This window comes from Rana temporaria, chromosome 7, assembly GCF_905171775.1.
Source record: "Rana temporaria chromosome 7, aRanTem1.1, whole genome shotgun sequence".
NCBI classification, from domain to species: domain Eukaryota; kingdom Metazoa; phylum Chordata; class Amphibia; order Anura; family Ranidae; genus Rana; species Rana temporaria.
In genome coordinates, this window is record NC_053495.1 from 161,087,487 (window position 1) to 161,105,371 (window position 17,885).

A 17,885-nucleotide genomic window follows, 5' to 3' on the forward strand; every position below is an offset into this window, starting at 1 on the left:
ATCAACCCAGTCAGTATTGATGGGGGAATTGAGCAATTTTTGTGGTTAAAGGAAAGAAAATTGGTTAATGTATTGCCTGCCTAAGACTTTTTTCTTTTATGATTGGTAGTTTGAAACATGCTGATAGAATGCAGATAAACATTCAACACTTCAAATACTTCATTATAAATGGATATAATCTAAATAATGTGGTACAAGGCAGTCTTGACTTTCAAAATAAGGCGCACAGAACGTGGATTAAAATTGCAGGTCTTCTGCCTGGACTATGGTGTCCCTAAAACCTAGGACACACGGGCCGAATGTCGGGTGGCATTGATCGGTTCAGTAGAAACTGGCCGACGTTCAGCCATTCTGTACTGCTGCCTCTCGGACAGAAGGCTTGACCGTAAAAGGTCTGCTGTCCGAATACTATAGAACAGCAGGGGAGATTGCTATACTGACATTGGATTGTGTTAGTACATCTGTTCTGACCTGAGCTGTCAGTTTTTTACAGTCAAACCGTGTTGAGCGGGAAAAAAAAAAAAAATTGTAGAGTGTACGAGGCTTTAGAGCAGGGATCCTCAAACTACGGCCTTCCAGCTGTCGTGGAACTACACATCCCATGAGGCATTGTAACACACTGACATTCACAGACATGACTAGGCATGATGGGCATTGTAGTTCCTGAACAACTGGAGGGCCGTAGTTTGAAGACCTATGCTTTAGAGGGTGTCCTTAAAGTGTAAGTTCACCTTTACAGAAAAATCTGTAAAGTGAATTTGCACAGACCCCCCCCCCCCCCCCCCCCAGTCCCGCTGACCTGGCCCGCCGCAATCTCCAGTTCTAAGCCCCAGTATATCGGCGTCAGGAGTGCGGGACTTAGAAATCCTCTCTGCAGCCACAAGACGCCTTCATAGCGGACATGACGGTGTATGCGACTGCTGATTGGAGGGGGGGGGGGGGCGAGGACATCATTGGCTTGGCACCTCCCGGCTACCCGCCCGCTGTTTGCATTTTACGGCGGGAGTCGGGAGATGAAAGAGAGCGGAACTCCCCTCTAATAACTAAGGCAAGCAATACAGTACAGTGTGGACATACACAGATAATGAGGACACTGATGGGACACTGGACAATGATGGGGACACTCTGTTGGGGACACACTAATAAAACACTGATGGAGACACGCTGATAAGACACCCATGGGGACACACTCATCAGTTTTTTATCAGAGTGTTCTCATCAGTGTTTTTTTTCAGTCTTATCAGACTTATCAGACACTGATGGGGACACTCTGATAAGACTAGTAGTACATACCAGTAGCTGCTGCCTTTCCCACCCTAGGCTTATACTCGAGTCAATACGTTTTTCCCATTTTTATTTGTGTTTAAAATTAGGTGCTTCGGCTTATATTCGGGTAGGCTTATACTCAAGTATATACGGTAATTAGTGAAGCAAACTGCCTTTGAGCATTTTTATGATGGAAGCTGACATTTTTGTCATGTACAAATCCAGCCAGTAAAACAATGTATTCAGATAGGACGGATCTATTTAAAGGTGACCTACAATACCACAGAGTCTTGTTTTTGCTCCTTTAGGAATGCTCCTTTTACAAGCACACTTTCTGAATAAGAAAGCAGAACATTCTGTGCAGGAAATGAATACATTATGAATTCTGTTATCAGGAACATCTCCTGAACTCTGGTGAAATATTATTTGTAGCTGGCAGTCAAATTATTATAGGAGTACGGGAAAAGTGGCGTAGTTATCAGGATGTGGTTTATTATTTTAGAAAAAGCCATTGTGTCCATGTCACTTCTATTATTTGCCCTGACACCTAGTGGAAAGATGCAGTGCAGCAGGCACTAAGGATTTTTTTTTTGTAGCGTACTACTAAGTTTGGTATCTTCTTCACCAGCCTTTAGGACCTTTTTACCCCCAGAGAAGCCCTGGAAATACTTTTCAGGTCTCGGGGAAGCCCTGCTAAAATCAATTCATTGTTCATCAGCAAGAAAAATGCCCCTTACATTGGTGGTCAGTGGGAAGAATGTCTCCCATACAGATGACTAAAAAGATCATTAGTGTCATGCAGTTGGCTCTATTAAGTGACGATGACCCCAAAACTTTGTAGGCACCATCGGTGGGAATGTAAAGTAGCCACAGCTCAAGGAACTCCTAGCAAACTGAAAATGTCTGTTCTACCCCCAAAGCTGGAAAATTGGGATATTTTGAATAAAATAACCCTAAGGGACAGGGAATGCCATTTCTTTTTCTTCTTTTAAACCATTTTTATTGGATTTTTACCTGAATACAATGGGGTAGATTGAGGTAGCAATTACGCCTGCGTATCCATAGTTACGCAGCGTAATTGCTAAGTAGCGCATCGACTTTCTGTATTCAGAAAGCTCGATACGCCGACTGTAGCCTAAGATATGACTGGCATAAGGCTCTTATGCCGTCGTATCTTAGGCTGCATTCTTACGATGGCAGCTAGGTGGCGTTCCCGTAGTGGTCAGCGTAGAGTATGCAAATTGCATACTCACGCCGATTCACAAATGTACGCGCGCCCGGCGTTCGAGTTTTACATCGTTTGCGTTCGTCGATTTCTGCGTAAGGCTGCTCCTTAGGAGGCGCAGCCAATGGTAAGTATACACGTCGTTCCCGCGTCGCGATTTTTGAAATTTACGTCGTTTGCGTAAGTGAATCGTGAATGGCGCTGGACGCCATTTACGTTCACGTCGAAGCAAATGACGTCCTTGCGACGTCATTTACCGCAATGCACGTTGGAAAATGTTCCCGACGGAGCATGCGCAGTATGTTCGGCGCGGGAACGCGCCCAATTTAAATGATCCACGCCCCCTACGGGATCATTTAAATTACGCGCGCTTACGCCGGCCACTTTTACGAAACACCCCCGCAAATTCCGGAGCAAATGCTTCGTGAATGAAGCGTAGCTCAAGTAATTTACGGAGGCGTAGCGTAAAAATGGTACGCTGCGCATCCGTAGTAGTGCACGCCCCTACCTGAATCTACCCCAATATTGTAGTATAAAGTCGGTTACCTGGACCAAATATGACAAAATGACATACAAATTGAATACAGAAAACACTCAACAGAGCAACAAAACAGGGTGAGCACAATACTATGGACAATGCAGATATTCATGTGCAATCTATCAGCTGGGCGGAGAGAGTGGGCAATTAAAAAAACTCTATCAGGGAGTCCATGCATGGAGGCTCATATGCAGTACAAGATGTAATGGTGATCTCGGGTGGGCTGACTGTGGACGGCTGCCGGCTCGTGACAAGCTAGAAGGGGCTCTGTAAAATGCAAAACACAAAGGAGAGCAGCGCCATCTAAGTGCAGCAGCATTAAAAACATTTTTATTCCAAGACCGACAATTGGGAGCTCACAAGATTGTAGAGATAGTGGCTCTGGGGTGGCTGTACACCTCACTTCCGGGTGGAGGAGGAGCGCACATCAACACTTCCTGCTCCGAACATGTGTTGCTCCCCACTCCTTGTATAGCCGCCCCAGAGCCGTTCTGAGTGTCGGGAAGCGCTGGGAGCCTCCAGCGTGGCCAGGATCATCAGCTGTCTCTCCATCTGCGAGCCTACCGCCCAGGAGTCGATGAACCTTCTAAATCATTCCACATGCGCCATTATGTCCACAATCTTGTGAGTTTCCAACTGTCTGTCTGGGAATAAAAATGTTTTAACACTGCTGCACTTAGATGGCGCTGCTCTCCTTTGTGTTCAGCACAATACTATGTTGGAACAGTCTCTAAGAGAAGGTCAACAATGAACAGTATCAAAAGTACAATCCTCAGGACTTTTAGACTCAGAACGTTGAGCCCAGTGCACCTAGGCGTAATCGCGACGTGTGCTGCGCGTTTCTGCACACTGGGTCTAGGGCCGAAACAACTAATCGATTATAAAATTAATCGATTACAATTTTCATAATCGATTAATCGGCCAGTAACATAATGGGGTTAAAAAAAACTAAAGTTAGCCCTTTATAGTACAAAAAAAGCAAATCGCTACTGAAAATATTACTTTCATTGTCCTTACAGTAGAGATTATTTGCTCTTTTTGTACTTTTTGTTTTGTTTTTTTAACCCCATTATGTTACTAAATGTCTCAGGCCTGGGTTCACACCTCTTTTTGGTGCTTTTTGCAGAAACACACTACAGTTCATTTTACATGTTTTCCTATGGGACACATTCACATCCATGATTTTTTTCAGCTGCTGCGTATTTGGAAAGGGCAAGGACTTTTTAATGCAAAACGGTGCTATTTCTATTTTTTTTTGGTTCAATATACTTCAACGGAGAAGCTGCAGAAAAGCATGTTATGTGTTTTTGCGGCAATTTGTGTTTTGTAATCTGCCCAACAACAAATTGGGCCAATTTTTTTTTAAAATGCACATTTTTTTGTAAGGCTATTATCCGATTAATCTGAACAATAATCGGCCAACTTATCGATTATGAAATTAATTGTTAGTTGCACCCATAACTGGGTCTGCAGGCTTCTGGGTCCCAAAAAGATGGCCACGGCCCACGAAGACCAACATCGGTAATATCGGTCTATTTTTCAACCGATACCGTTTTTTGGGGAAAAATGCTGATATCGGGCCCCAATAATCGCCCACCACCATCGGTCCATCCCTAGGGGCCAGTTCACACCAGACGCAGTTCCGTACAGTTTTGTGCGCATTTTTTCTGCACTAAAAATGCATTCACAGTGTTTTCCATGTATTCCAATTGCTCTTGTTGGCTCTAGTTCATACCATGCAGTCAGTTTTCGGTCAGTTCCCGGTGCAGAAACTGACTGCATGGTGTGAACTAGAGCCATTGAAATACATGGAAAACACAGTGCATGCATTTTGTGCAGAAAAAAAGCACGGAACTGCGTCTGGTGTGAACTGGCCCTTAAACCTAATACTGTATATTTTATATGTTGCTTAACCTTCATAAGTTCCTTGACACCCATGTTTTATGGGGGATCTCCTGCCTTGAATGTTAGTATTTCTTAAATACTCTCTACTTGCACACTGTCACATTGTGGTATATCTTGTAGTACTTTAAGGCCTCATTCACACTTGGAGGACTCCGTCGCTACGGAGTCCGCCTGCTCCTGTCGGCTCAGCGGGAGATCAGTCCGCAGATCTCCGCTGAGCCGACGAATGACAAGCTCCTCTCTGCTCACTGAGCGGGGAGGGGCTTGTCAGGCACCGCTGTGTCCTATGGAGCGATCTGATGAAAACGGACAGCATGTCCGTTTTCATCAGATCTTACCCGATCCGATCCGCATGGACGGATGGGGATGTGGCCCCCATACGTCTGCTTTTAGCGGGTCGGATGTCAGCGGACATGTCTCCGCTGACATCCGACGCTCCATAGGGATGCATGGAGCGGCCATTCAGGTCCGTGACAGACGGACCCGAACGGCCCCAAGTGTGAATGAGGCCTATCTTGACCTCTGATCATTGAGGGATTTTTTCCTCTTGTATTGTTGTTCATGCACACACAGGCTTTTTTTTGTTGCCTGGCAAGTTGTGAGTTGTTGTTCATGTGTTCCTGGACAGTGTAATGAAAATATATACAGTATTTAGCCATTGAACTTCTCTCTGATATTTCCACTTTCTTTTAGCAAAGTTCCTTGGCAAGCAAGGCCTAAGTTATGGGCAGAATCTAACATTCAGTTTCCGTGTGGAGCGGAGAGACACTCGGCTTTCTGCGGAGGATCTTGTACTGGAGGGTGCCGGTCTCAGGGTCTCTGTACCCCTCATCGCCCAGGGCAACTCCTATCCTAGTGAAAACTCCCTGCAATATGTTTTCAGGTAAGCCGGCTGTATGTTCTCCAGTCATTGTCATTGTCCTCTGATGTATGGGGAGAGATATGCCTCCCATACACATGCTTTATGGACTGTAAGTGTTTAGATTTCAGTGACAGTGTTTACAAGCAGAGATGTATTAACGCATTCCTTCCTAGAGATCTGGATTTGAAAGATGAGCTTTAATTGCAGATCCTAGACAGAAAACGCAGAGACATGTGCTGTGTAGTTGTCTCCTGGTTTCTACGATGGATGGGGATTTACTTTTCTGTTGCTTCTTTCATTGGAGTGAAATAATGCAAGGAATTTATCAAGTACATCCTCTGCAGATGTGGAGACAGGCAGATCCAGGGCAGAAGAAGGGTTAATCCACAATAAATTACTCAAAACCCCCAACTCTCCTCAACTCTTGTGAACTTTCATTTCCATAAATAACTGTACAATATGGGCATATCTCTACAATCATCCATCTTTCACCTGATCCCAGCTACATTCAACTAATGGGGTGTCCTAGCACTGAAACGTTTCATTCTGAAATGTTACGGATCAAGTAAATTCGATTTAGAGTACGAAAATGTTAAGCATTTTACAGCTTACTATTTTTTTTTTGTATTATTTTTTTTACAGCTATTCTCTTCGATCTATTTTTTATTTTTCTGACCGATTTATTTTGTAGGAAATGGAAAGTCTGTTATATAATAGCTATTACCATGTGTTCCAGTAGAAAATGTTTTCAGAAAGATGCTGTTGGCACGAGATGTGTCTAGGCAGGCTTTACAGAGACCATTGCCAGCAGTCTCCATTAAGTGGCAAATATTAAGACCAATCCCATTAGGTAAAATGAATCTCTTCCTCTGGATCGCTCCCTCCCTCTGGATCGCTCCCTCCCTCCCTCTGGATCGCTCCCTCCCTCCCTCTGGATCGCTCCCTCCCTCCCTCTGGATCGCTCCCTCCCGGCTCTCTCCCTCCCTCCCGGCTCTCTCCGGATCTCTCCCTCCCGGCTCTCTCCGGATCTCTCCCTCCCGGCTCTCTCCGGATCTCTCCCTCCCGGCTCTCTCCGGATCTCTCCCTCCCGGCTCTCTCCGGATCTCTCCCTCCCGGCTCTCTCCGGATCTCTCCCTCCCGGCTCTCTCCGGATCTCTCCCTCCCTCCTGGCTCTCTCCGGATCTCTCCCGGCTCTCTCCGGATCTCTCCCTCCCTCCCGGCTCTCTCCCGATCTCTCCCTCCCTCCCGGCTCTCTTCGGATCTCTCCCTCCCGGCTCTCTCCGGATCTCGCCCTCCCTCCCGGCTCTCTCCGGATCTCTCCCTCCCGGCTCTCTCCGGATCTCTCCCTCCCGGCTCTCTTCGGATCTCTCCCTCCCTCCCGGCTCTCTCCCTCCCTCCCGGCTCTCTCCGGATCTCTCCCTCCCGGCTCTCTCCGGATCTCTCCCTCCCTCCCGGCTCTCTCCTCCTCGCTTTCTCTCCCCCTCGCGATCTCTCCCCCCTCATATCTATAGAGAGAAAGAGAGGGAGGGACATGAGATTGTCCCACTGCTGGAACACGACTGTATTTAGCTGAAGCTACGTACAGTTTAAACCTTTAAGCTCACCTGTTGAAGTAAATAGTTTGGGCCAGCTTGGCCCAAGTAAACTATTTAAAGGGAAATTAAATGTGGAATTCGGTTTTAACGAATTGTTTATTGTAAGTCAATGGAAAAGCTCTCATGTTGGGTTAGTGCAAAAGATTAAAGTTTTTTAAATGATACCCTTTAATCTGATTTGTACTTTTCAGGTTACATGAGGCTACAGATTATCCATGGAGGCCGTCCGTATCGCCATTTGAGTTCCAGAAAATGCTTCAGAATCTGACTGCCATCAAAATCCGAGGAACATACAGTGAAAGAAGTAAGAATAAAAAGCAGCTGCGGTCTGTGATCTTTAACAGAGCAGGTCTCTTATTGTTGAACCGGCTATTTCTTCATTAGTTGTTAAATATTCTGTATATTTCTATAAAGAGAGAGTACATGGAAATGTTTTTCTGCTTTTTCCTGCAGCAACTGCCAGGAACTAGCTGCGAATCCTCCATTAGCCTGCTTTATTGACTTTGATAGGAGCTTGTGGCACGATGCTGTCCACTTAAGTACCATGTCTTTATTTGCTAGTGAGATGTGAATTATTCATAGCTACATGTCTAGCTCAATTTTTCACATCACTGGAATGGACATCCTTGCTGTGTGTTTGAAAAGTGAAATCCTTGTGGTAAAAGCTGCTGGCATTAAAGACCAGGCATCCGCCCTCCTTCATGTAGTTATCATGTATTGTTCTTCTGCGGGAGAACGGACAGCCGTGTAAAGTGGATTTTAAATGCACTACTTAAGGATCAGGCAACCTGCGGCTCTTGGCTATTGTGAAGCTTATATTACTTGCCAAGCGTGCTGCAAGTTATTCAACGACAGCCTGGTTGCTAAGCCTGCAAACGTAACTCCACAACTTCATTTGAAACTTTCATCTTCAGATCATTTTTTGGGGGTTTGATCCTCAGCTGCAAGGTTATTGACCATGTTTTTCTTTTTCTTCTGTGCAGGTGCTGGTTTTCTGGAGGAGGTTACCTTGGTAACGGCACAGCGTGGTTTTGGCGATTCAGCACCTTGGGTGGAGGTTTGCAGTTGTCCTGTTGGATATATCGGACAGTTCTGTGAAAGCTGTGCTCCTGGCTACCGGCGAGAGAACCCCAACCTTGGTCCTTACAGTCCCTGTGTGCTTTGTACATGCAATGGCCACAGTGACACTTGTGACCCTGAGACAGGTGAGACAGAACAGCAGCTCATATTAAAAGTTGGTGCTGCTGAGGAGATGCTAGGATTTGGGATTGTATCATGTATGTCAACAGATGCAATGCATAACAGGATGGGACCTGCATACACAAAATGTTGCAGCAAGTTGGACAATCTTTGTGTTCTTGGTAACAAGCTGCTTTCGCTGTATCAGGTGCTTGTTGTTGCCCTTGTTACCCTTTAGGGCAGTGTTTCCCAACTCCAGTCCTCAAGGCACACCAACAGGTCATGTTTTTAGGATTTCCCTTAGATGAAACGGCTGTGGTAATTACTAAGGCAGTGAAACTGATCAAATCACCTGTGCAAAATAATGGAAAGCCTGAAAACATGACCTGTTGGTGTGCCTTGAGGACTGGAGTTGGGAAACACTGCTTTAGGGGATCATTAAAGGTGATGTGACCTTACAGATATATGAAACGCTCTGTAGCATCTATAGATGGTTCTTCCAAGGCGGTTGGATTGCACCATCACATCCAGCCACCTTCTGATTTTTCACCGATGCATCACTAAATCTTTATCGAAGCATCAAAAACACATCATAAAAGCATGTTGAAGCGTTAGGCGCTTTAATGTGTGTTGAAACCAAAGCAGGTGTAAATGAGCCCGAAGTGTTCCAGTTTTAGTGAATCTCCCCCAATGCATCAAAGTGCAAAGACAGGGGAAAAAAACAGTTTTTATCATAAAGAACATTTTTGCATATTTCAAGAGTTTAAAGAATAGACAATGAAGCCTAGAACTGCTGCAGAGAGATGGCAGCTACCTTCAAAAATTGCTACAATGTGTGACCAACCAACAGTTTGGTGCATGTTTACATTTTACTTCCCAATTAAATACATTTTCTCTAAACTGATTCATCCGACTTGTTGAACGCAGTGTGGCTAGGAAGTTTGTGGCACCGGTGCAGTTAGTTAGAGCTAGACTGCTGCTATTGTAAGCCCTATGGGAAATACCTTAGATGGCTACCTGCGTTTAGGGCAGTGGTTCTCAACCTTCTAGTGCCGTGACCCCTTGATAAAATTTCCCAAGTTGTGGGGACCCCTAACAGTGAAAAAATATTTGTAGAGTGAGTTGTTGGCACCCAAGGCAAGACAAGTAACAAGACATGTAATTTGCCCCCTTGACCCATGGGATGAGTGGCAGTGCTGGTGGGGAGTGGAATCAGTGGCAGTGCTGGCGGGGAGTTCTGATCAGCCAACTTAGGTGCTCTTGATCAAGGTTATCTGCTGATCTGAGAACTGTAGTGGGAAATTTTAATGGCAACTATAATCACAGGTAGTGTTACTCACCGTGTCTCCGGCTTCACTGTGTCTCCGACTTTGTGGTGTCTCCTAGCAGTGACACCTATGCCAAAATCAGCCCTTCCCACTTGACATTACTCACTAGTCAGCTGACCTCTAGTCTCTGCCCCCCAGCCATGCAGTGAACTGAATGGGTGGCTACGACGAGACTGAGTGGGTGTCCGCGGGCTCCAGGAACAGTCCAGCTGGGCGGCCACAGGCTCCAGGGACAGCTCTGCTGGGCGGCCACAAGAAGGCTGGGAGATTGATGTGGGCTTCAGGAACATCCCAGGATTCAGTGACCCCTGGCAAATCATCATTCGACCCCTGAGGGGGTCCCGACCCTCAGGTTGAGAACCACTGGTTTAGGTCATCAACCATTTGATAAATATGTGCATTGAGGAAAGAGTTATCCTAACAAGCCCACTTATATACTTAGGTGGATTTTTTGGTTCACCCACCTTATAACTTCTTCGTAGATGGCCCCAGGGGCAAGGGAAGAGGAATGGAAAATGCATGTATTTGATATGTTTTATTTCTCTGGTTTTATATGCCACTATCCTCTACATATAATATCTTATTGATTGTATTTATACAATGCATGTCAACCTGTTTTATTGGAAATTTGACAAAAAACAGATTTATCCTTTTGGTGCTCTAAATTTTTTTTAATCCCAGATTGTACCCAAGAACTCTTATATGAGTATCTGTAGCTCAATAGCAGTCTTTCAGATTCTTTACTTCTGATACAAGATTTTAATTTCCTTCTGCTTCAAGGTCCAGTGCCACCTCCCATTAAAACTGAATGAGTTTTAAGGTGGTTTGGTTGCTCATTATACAAGCTAATTTTGGCATGCTCTTTTTATTCCACAATAGGTGTGTGTGACTGCGAGCATAATACAGCGGGTACACACTGTGAGAAGTGCATTGAAGGTTTCTATGGTGACAGTACTGGTGGATCCAGCAATGACTGCCAGCCATGTCCCTGTCCTGGAGGATCCAGCTGTGCGGTTGTACCCCGCACCAAAGAGGTAGTCTGTACCAACTGTCCATTGGGAACAACAGGTGAGCAGTATATTTATTTATTTATATATTTACATTTCATTGCGTTTTCCACTGTATCTGCAGCACCCAATGTACTCCACTATCCTACCACAAAAAGAAAAACTTGTTATAATAAAATAGTTAAAGTGACATTAAATGTTTGGTTTCAAATAACAAACATGTCATACTTGCCTGCTCTGTGCTGTGGTTTTTCATAGAGCAGCCCCGATTCTCCTCTACTCGGGTCCCTGGCTGGTGATCAGGCCCCTCCCTCCTGCCTAATGCCCGCATAGCAAGCAGCTTGCTATGGGGGCACCCGAGCAGGCTTGCTCCTGGGCCGCTGCTCCATGTGTCGCTTCACACACGAAGCATGGCTTGGCGCCACCCCTATTCTCTCCTCACTGGCTGTGATTGACAGCAGGGGCCAAAGAGACGCAGGCGAGCCGAGGCTGTCGTTCACACATCGCTGGATCAAGATTGGGCTCAGGTAAGATTTAAGGGGGCTGAGGGTGCTACTGCACACAGGAGTTTTTTTTGTTTGTTTTTTACCATCAATCATAGAATGCATGAAGATACCGTATTTATCGGGGTATTGCGCGCTCCGGTGTATAGCGCGCACCACTAAAGTGGACCCGCATTCCTGTAAAAAAAAAAAAACATTTTAGTACTTAGTTTTGGTGTCTTGCGCGGCGGCCTCGTCGGGTCCGGCGTCCGTCAGCGGCTTCGGTGGTGTCGTCCTCGTCGCGTCCGTCTGCGGCTTTGGTGGTGTCCTCCTCGTCGGGTCCGGCGTCTTTTGTCCTCCCCGCTCGATCCCCGCTTCCTGCGCCGAGTTTGAACCACTGTGCCGGCATATACCGAGCGCAGTACACTCGGGTATAGTCGGGCAGGCTCGGCTCCTCTCGCGGTCACATCCTGTACGTCCAGGACGTGACCGCGAGAGGAGCCGAGCCTGCCCGACTATACCCGAGTGTACTGCGCTCGGTATATGCCGGCGCAGTGGTTCAAACTCGGCGCGGGTATCGGCGTATATCGCGCACCCACGATTTTGCCCTGATTTTCAGGGCAAAAAAGTGCGCGGTATATGCTGATAAATACGGTAATCAAACTTGAGCCTTTACCACCACTTTAACTTTAAGAGAAAGTGTGTAGCTCCAAAAGTAAATGAACAGCGATGAAATGTGAATACTGTGTTTATAAATGAACAGCACATTGAAATAAAGTCCAAACAAGTGTTAAAGTGAATATAGTGAAAAATATAGATTTAAATGCATAGTCCATTGATAGGATCAGAAATATGAACTTATTGGTGAAAACAAAACACAACAGTTTAGTGCAAAGATGTGCACAAAAAAATGGTGGTGACTTGAAAAGTGAAGAGGTGATCCAGCACAGTGCTCCAGAATCATCCACCGCACCCCTGTGAAATGGACACTCACTGGAAAAGCTGGCTGGCTTTACAGCAGCTGACGCGCACTCAGCGTAGATCCACCATCTGTTGTGGGGAAGGCTGTTCAACAACTCGCACCATCCAGGTGTAGCTGTAGTAAATAAAGCTCACTGGAGCCAGATGAAGTATCCATAGTGTAATATTTATTGGATTCTGTTGTTAAAAGCCAAAATAAAATGAATCATAAAAATATATGACAATGGGTGCCACTACCAACACGCTGTCTTACAGTGGCCTAGCGTCAGCACTAGTGTGTCCTCTCTATGCGTTTCGTCCAATAGGACGTTATCAAGGGGTCCTCTGGTGTCGAATGTCAAACTAGTTTATATAGCCTTAAAAAAACATATTTGAACTTGCTCAAATTCAGCCAAATATGATTATTTGGTAAAATGCAAGACCCCCCCCCCCCCCCCCCTGTAAAAATTGCCTGGCGATTTATTACTATGTTAGTATTTTGAAGAAAGGACCTGTAAAATGTACGGGGGAAAGGGGCCTTGCATTGTATTGCAAGGTCTGCTTTAAAGAAAACCTGTGCTATAGCTGCCATGGTTGAGGGCCTTCAAAAATGTTAGGTTCCTGGCTGTTACCTTGGTCAGGTGGTCTCAGTACTTTCACTGAAAGTATTTAACAGTAGAAGCTGCAACTAGCAATTTCAGAAAGTTGTCCACCAATGGCTGCCTTTAGATTTCTATTGGTACAGATTTCTTTTAAAATGGCATTAAATGCAAAACTTTTTGGACAGAATAGCAATGGATAGAACACCTATTAGGTTTTTATTGCTGTCTGTGTGTTTTGCCCTCTCTATTTGTCCTGTTTACATTTATCATTGAACGTGTAAATAAAAGAAAATCCCAAATGGGGTTGTCCCCAGAAAAGTAGGGGGAAATCTTTCTATGGGGACACTAGTTTTGGTGGGCCTGGTTACAACCAGGGATTTCCTCTTACTTTCTGCTTGGCTATGGGACAGGAAATTAAGGCGAATCTCCCCAAAAATCTAACTGGTTATAACCCTCCCTTAGTCTGTCCAAAATGAAAAAAAAAAAAAAAAAATTGCCTATAGTTCTACTTTAACCACTTAAGCCCCGGACCAATATGCTGCTAAATGCCCAAAGGCGTTTTTACAATTCAGCACTGCGTCGCTTTAACAGACAATTGCGCTTGTGCGACGTGGCTCCCAAACAAAATTGACGTCCTTTTTTCCCCACAAATAGAGCTTTCTTTTGGTGGTATTTGATCACCTCTGCGGTTTTTATTTTTTGCCTTTAAACAAAAATAGAGCGACAATTTTGAAAAAAATGCAATATTCGTATTTTTCTACCTATTTTTGGTAAAAAAAAATCGCAATAAGCGTTTATCGATTGGTTTGCGCAAAATTTATAGCGTTTACAAAATAGGGGATATTTTTATTGCATTTTTATTAATTTTTTTTACTACTAATGGCGGCGATCAGTGATTTTTTTCGTGACTGCGACATTATGGCGGACACTTCGGACAATTTTGACACATTTTTGGGACCATTGTCATTTTCACAGCAAAAAATGCATTTAAATTGCATTCTTTATTGTGAAAATGACAGTTGCAGTTTGGGAGTTAACCACAAGGGGGCGCTGAACGTGTTAGGCTTCACCTAGTGTGTGTTTACAACAGTAGGGGGGTGTGGCTGTAGGTCTGACGTCATCGATTGTGTCTCCCCTATAAAGGGGATGACACGATCGATGCCGTGTTTACATACAGCTCTTCCCGTTCTTCAGCTCCGGGGAGCGATCGCGACGGAGCGGCTATAAACGAATAGCCGCGTCGTCGTCCCGGATCGCTCCCCGAGGGAATCCGCCCGCCGCACGCAGCGGTGGGTCCCGATCGGACCCCCGACCCGCGGAAAGGCAAGGACGTATATATACGTCCTTCTGCCTGTCCGTGCCATTGTGCGGACGTAAATAGTCGTGCGGCGGGCGTTAAGGGGTTAAGCACTTGTAAACCTCCATGCTTGCAGAATGTTCAGTATTAATGATTGTTTATTAATTTGCAGCTGTGGCTTATCGCCAGTGAAATGGGAACCATATGTTGCTATAAGTTACCTGTGATTTATGTATGTTTGTGGCTTCTCATTAGGTTTACAGTTCTGATATCCGGTCTTGTCTAAACATATGCTGTAATATTTTATATGTATAATTATAAAAACACAATTATTATCAGTCAACAGTAGTGTGGCTGTCCACCACTTTGTTTTTATACTTGAATATGAGCTCCGGTCTCCGCTCTGTAATGCAGAAAATTGGTTTCTCTGGAAATTCTTTGATGCATTGATGATATGCATACTTGACCATTACGACACTTTCACAATACATGTATTTCATTAGTAAGACAAGTTCATTATTTTATATTTGACTTCATTTTAATTTCCCAACAGGTAAAAGGTGTGAGCTTTGTGACGATGGATATTTTGGGGACCCACTGGGCGAGAATGGAGCACCCCGGCCTTGCCGTGCCTGTGAATGTAGCAGTAACATCGATCCAAACGCTGTGGGGAACTGCGATCGATTAACCGGGGAATGTCTGAAATGTATATACAACACAGCTGGATTCTACTGTGATCGCTGCAGAGATGGGTTCTATGGCAACCCATTAGGACCTACCCCAGACCAGAAATGCAAAGGTGAAACCTCCTACCTAACGTTTTTTTTTTTTACTTTTCAATAGAGTGAGGCAGGACTTATTCCTTTTTGGATTGATCCACTTTGTTGTCATTTTCACTGCCAAGGTTGTGCCATCCATCCCTCCTATCTGCTGTAAATTGAACTTCCTGGTTCTTGTCCCTTGAATTCCTCCTCATATTTCCAAGGACAATTCACTGGAATATATGAAGAATGCAATTAAGGACCAAAACATTTGTTGTACAGTAGAGCCCTAAAGTCGGACCATTTCTTATGGGTCATAGGCAAGAATAGAGCTAGTACAGCTGCTCTAAAGCAAGCCAGAAAAAAGTTTGTGAAAAGTAAGATGCATGATGTTGGCAAGTTAAATTTCAGAACTTGTGTGCAGAGTATCTGTTCCTAAAGTTTAAAGTGTTATTTAAAGCCTTTTTTTTTTTTTTTTTTTTTTTTTTTTATGACAAACAAGCATATACTTGCCTGCTCTGTGCAGTGGTTTTGCACAGAGCTGCCCCAATCCTCTTCTGGGGTCCCCCCGCCAGTTCTCCAGGCTCCTCCCCTCTGCCGGATGCCTCCACGGAAAGTTGCTTGCATGCTCACTCCCGAGACCCACTTCTGCGTCCATGGACACAGACTACGGGACTCAGCCCTGCCCTCTTTTCCCACAGCTTTTGATTGACCGCATTGGGAGCCAATGACTCCCGCTGCTATACATCTCCCAATGAGGGAAGAGACCATAGCAGGAGGTGCTGCTCTCGTGCATTTCGCTGGATCGGGCTTGGTTAAGAAAAGGAGGGGAGGGGGTTAGGCTGTATCACAAAAGGTTTTGAAAAACCTTAAGAGAAGTATGGGTTTCTTTTATTTTTTATTTCCATTTATACTTACCTAGGTGGATGCAGCATCGGTCCCCCGGCTCAATCAAACACCGTCGATTGCTCGGTTTTCAGTGCTCTGTGAGCAGAGAGCTGCAGACTGTCAATCACGGTTCTCTGCTCTTCTCCCTCATTGGAGCACTGGAATGAGGGGGAGAGAGCGGGCCACCTGAGGCTCACAGCAGCTTGCTGAGAGGCTGAGACAGGTGTCAGTCCAGGCACCTGGCAGATCAAGACTTCCATTGCTGGGATGACACAATGCCTGGACTGATATCCATGACGTCAGCAGAGAACAGTCAGCTGTCTGCTGAAAATGGGTCACAGGAGTGCAAAATGAAGTACAACCAAAACAAGCTTTGGCTGTAATTCACCTTTTAAGGCATTAAAACTACTTTACGTTCACGCCGTATAGAGCCGACTCGCAGTTAGGTTAGTTACGGAAACTCGTGACGCGCCTTATCCGCCGGGGGGAAGTTTTTGTCAGGCAAGTCAATCATCTGGGCGAAGTCCGAGAGGACATTGCGCCACTGCATAGGAACTCCCGCAGGAGCTAGTAACCGGAAGCCAGGTGAAAAATAGAGCTAATGACGTATGTACACCCCCAAAAAACAAACCGCATACTGTACATGTTTGAGGTATACAGAATGTTTATATACTTGTTTGTTGGGTGAACCTCCGCTTTAAACACACATTTAGGGAATAAAAGGAAACATTCCCCAAACTTACCCCCCAAACCACCCATACCCCCCCTCTCTCCCCCCCCCCCCCCCCCCCCTCTCTCCCCCATCACCCCACTTACCTGAATCGTAGGGATTATTTCTCTGCACCATTCTATATGCTTTTAAATTCAGCAGGGCTGTGTGAGTGCACATCTGCATTATTCACCGATCCAGTCACTTAGGCTATATGTACCCTCTTCCGCCACAGCAAAGGGGCTGGTAGATCTCAGTGGTGCACAAGTGGGGTGAGGTCATCACACTTGTAGTCCATTGATTACTTCCTCTAGACCCAAAACAGACCTGGGACTGGAGGAAGAGTCTGCAGGAGCCTGTGGATTGCACCCACAATTTATAAAATGACCATCATGGTGGGAAATCCAATGGGGTGTTGTAGATGTGGTTGATGCGATATAACTGTATTAGTAATGACACTATCCGTGTTACTGACACCCAGTGGATTGAAGAGGAAGTACATCAGTTAAAGCATTGTGAAAGAGACGGAGTCATTTGTTGGAAATTAAAACTGAGCATTTAAAATGTTGATATATTTTATTTGAATGCCTTTCTCTCTGTATTTAATTTGAAAAGTAAAATTGTATTTCTAGAATTTGTATTTGTTTCTGTACATATCATGAATCCATAATCCTTTCTTTGCAGCCTGCAGCTGTAATTCCTTTGGCACAGTAAAGAGCCAGAATACATGTAACCAGGTGACCGGCCAATGTGAGTGCCTCCCGTATGTAACGGAAAGAGACTGTTCAGCCTGTGAGCCCGGATACTACAACCTCCAAAGCGGTCGTGGCTGTGAGAAGTAAGCCCTGCAATGATTTTTCATTTTTGTATCAATCATTTATTAATGTCCTCTCTTGTGCAATCTATAGCTTTTTGTATACAATTGAGATCAGGCCATCATAGCTGACTCGATTGGGCAAACCTATTAACAGATTTGACAACCCTGCTGTGTTTTCAGGTTGGTTGAGGGGTGGCTTATGAAAGCCCCAGATCTTGCAATTCTATCAGAATAATACAAATATACAGTATACTAAAATATATATATATATATATATATATATATATATATATATATATATATATATATATATATATATATATATATATATATATATATATATATATCCAAACGAATAAGTGAAGAAGATAATCGGGGACAGCCAATAAACACGAACAATATATAGTAAAAAAAAAAAATAATTCTAAAGATTCTCTATAGAAGAGAAGAAACCGTTACAATTG

The 17,885-nt window shown here is 44.7% G+C and overlaps 1 protein-coding gene across 1 annotated transcript in view; it reads left to right on the forward strand.

The window, feature by feature from the left end:
• The window catches only part of LAMC1 (laminin subunit gamma 1), a 176,529-nt gene that overhangs the window by 133,819 nt on the left and 24,825 nt on the right, over positions 1 to 17,885 (forward strand). The window contains exons 10-15 of the mRNA XM_040360320.1: positions 5,628 to 5,817; positions 7,583 to 7,695; positions 8,375 to 8,596; positions 10,778 to 10,966; positions 14,800 to 15,045; positions 17,289 to 17,442. Coding sequence (XP_040216254.1) covers positions 5,628 to 5,817; positions 7,583 to 7,695; positions 8,375 to 8,596; positions 10,778 to 10,966; positions 14,800 to 15,045; positions 17,289 to 17,442 — 1,114 coding nt within the window. The remainder of the gene's footprint in view (positions 1 to 5,627; positions 5,818 to 7,582; positions 7,696 to 8,374; positions 8,597 to 10,777; positions 10,967 to 14,799; positions 15,046 to 17,288; positions 17,443 to 17,885) is intronic.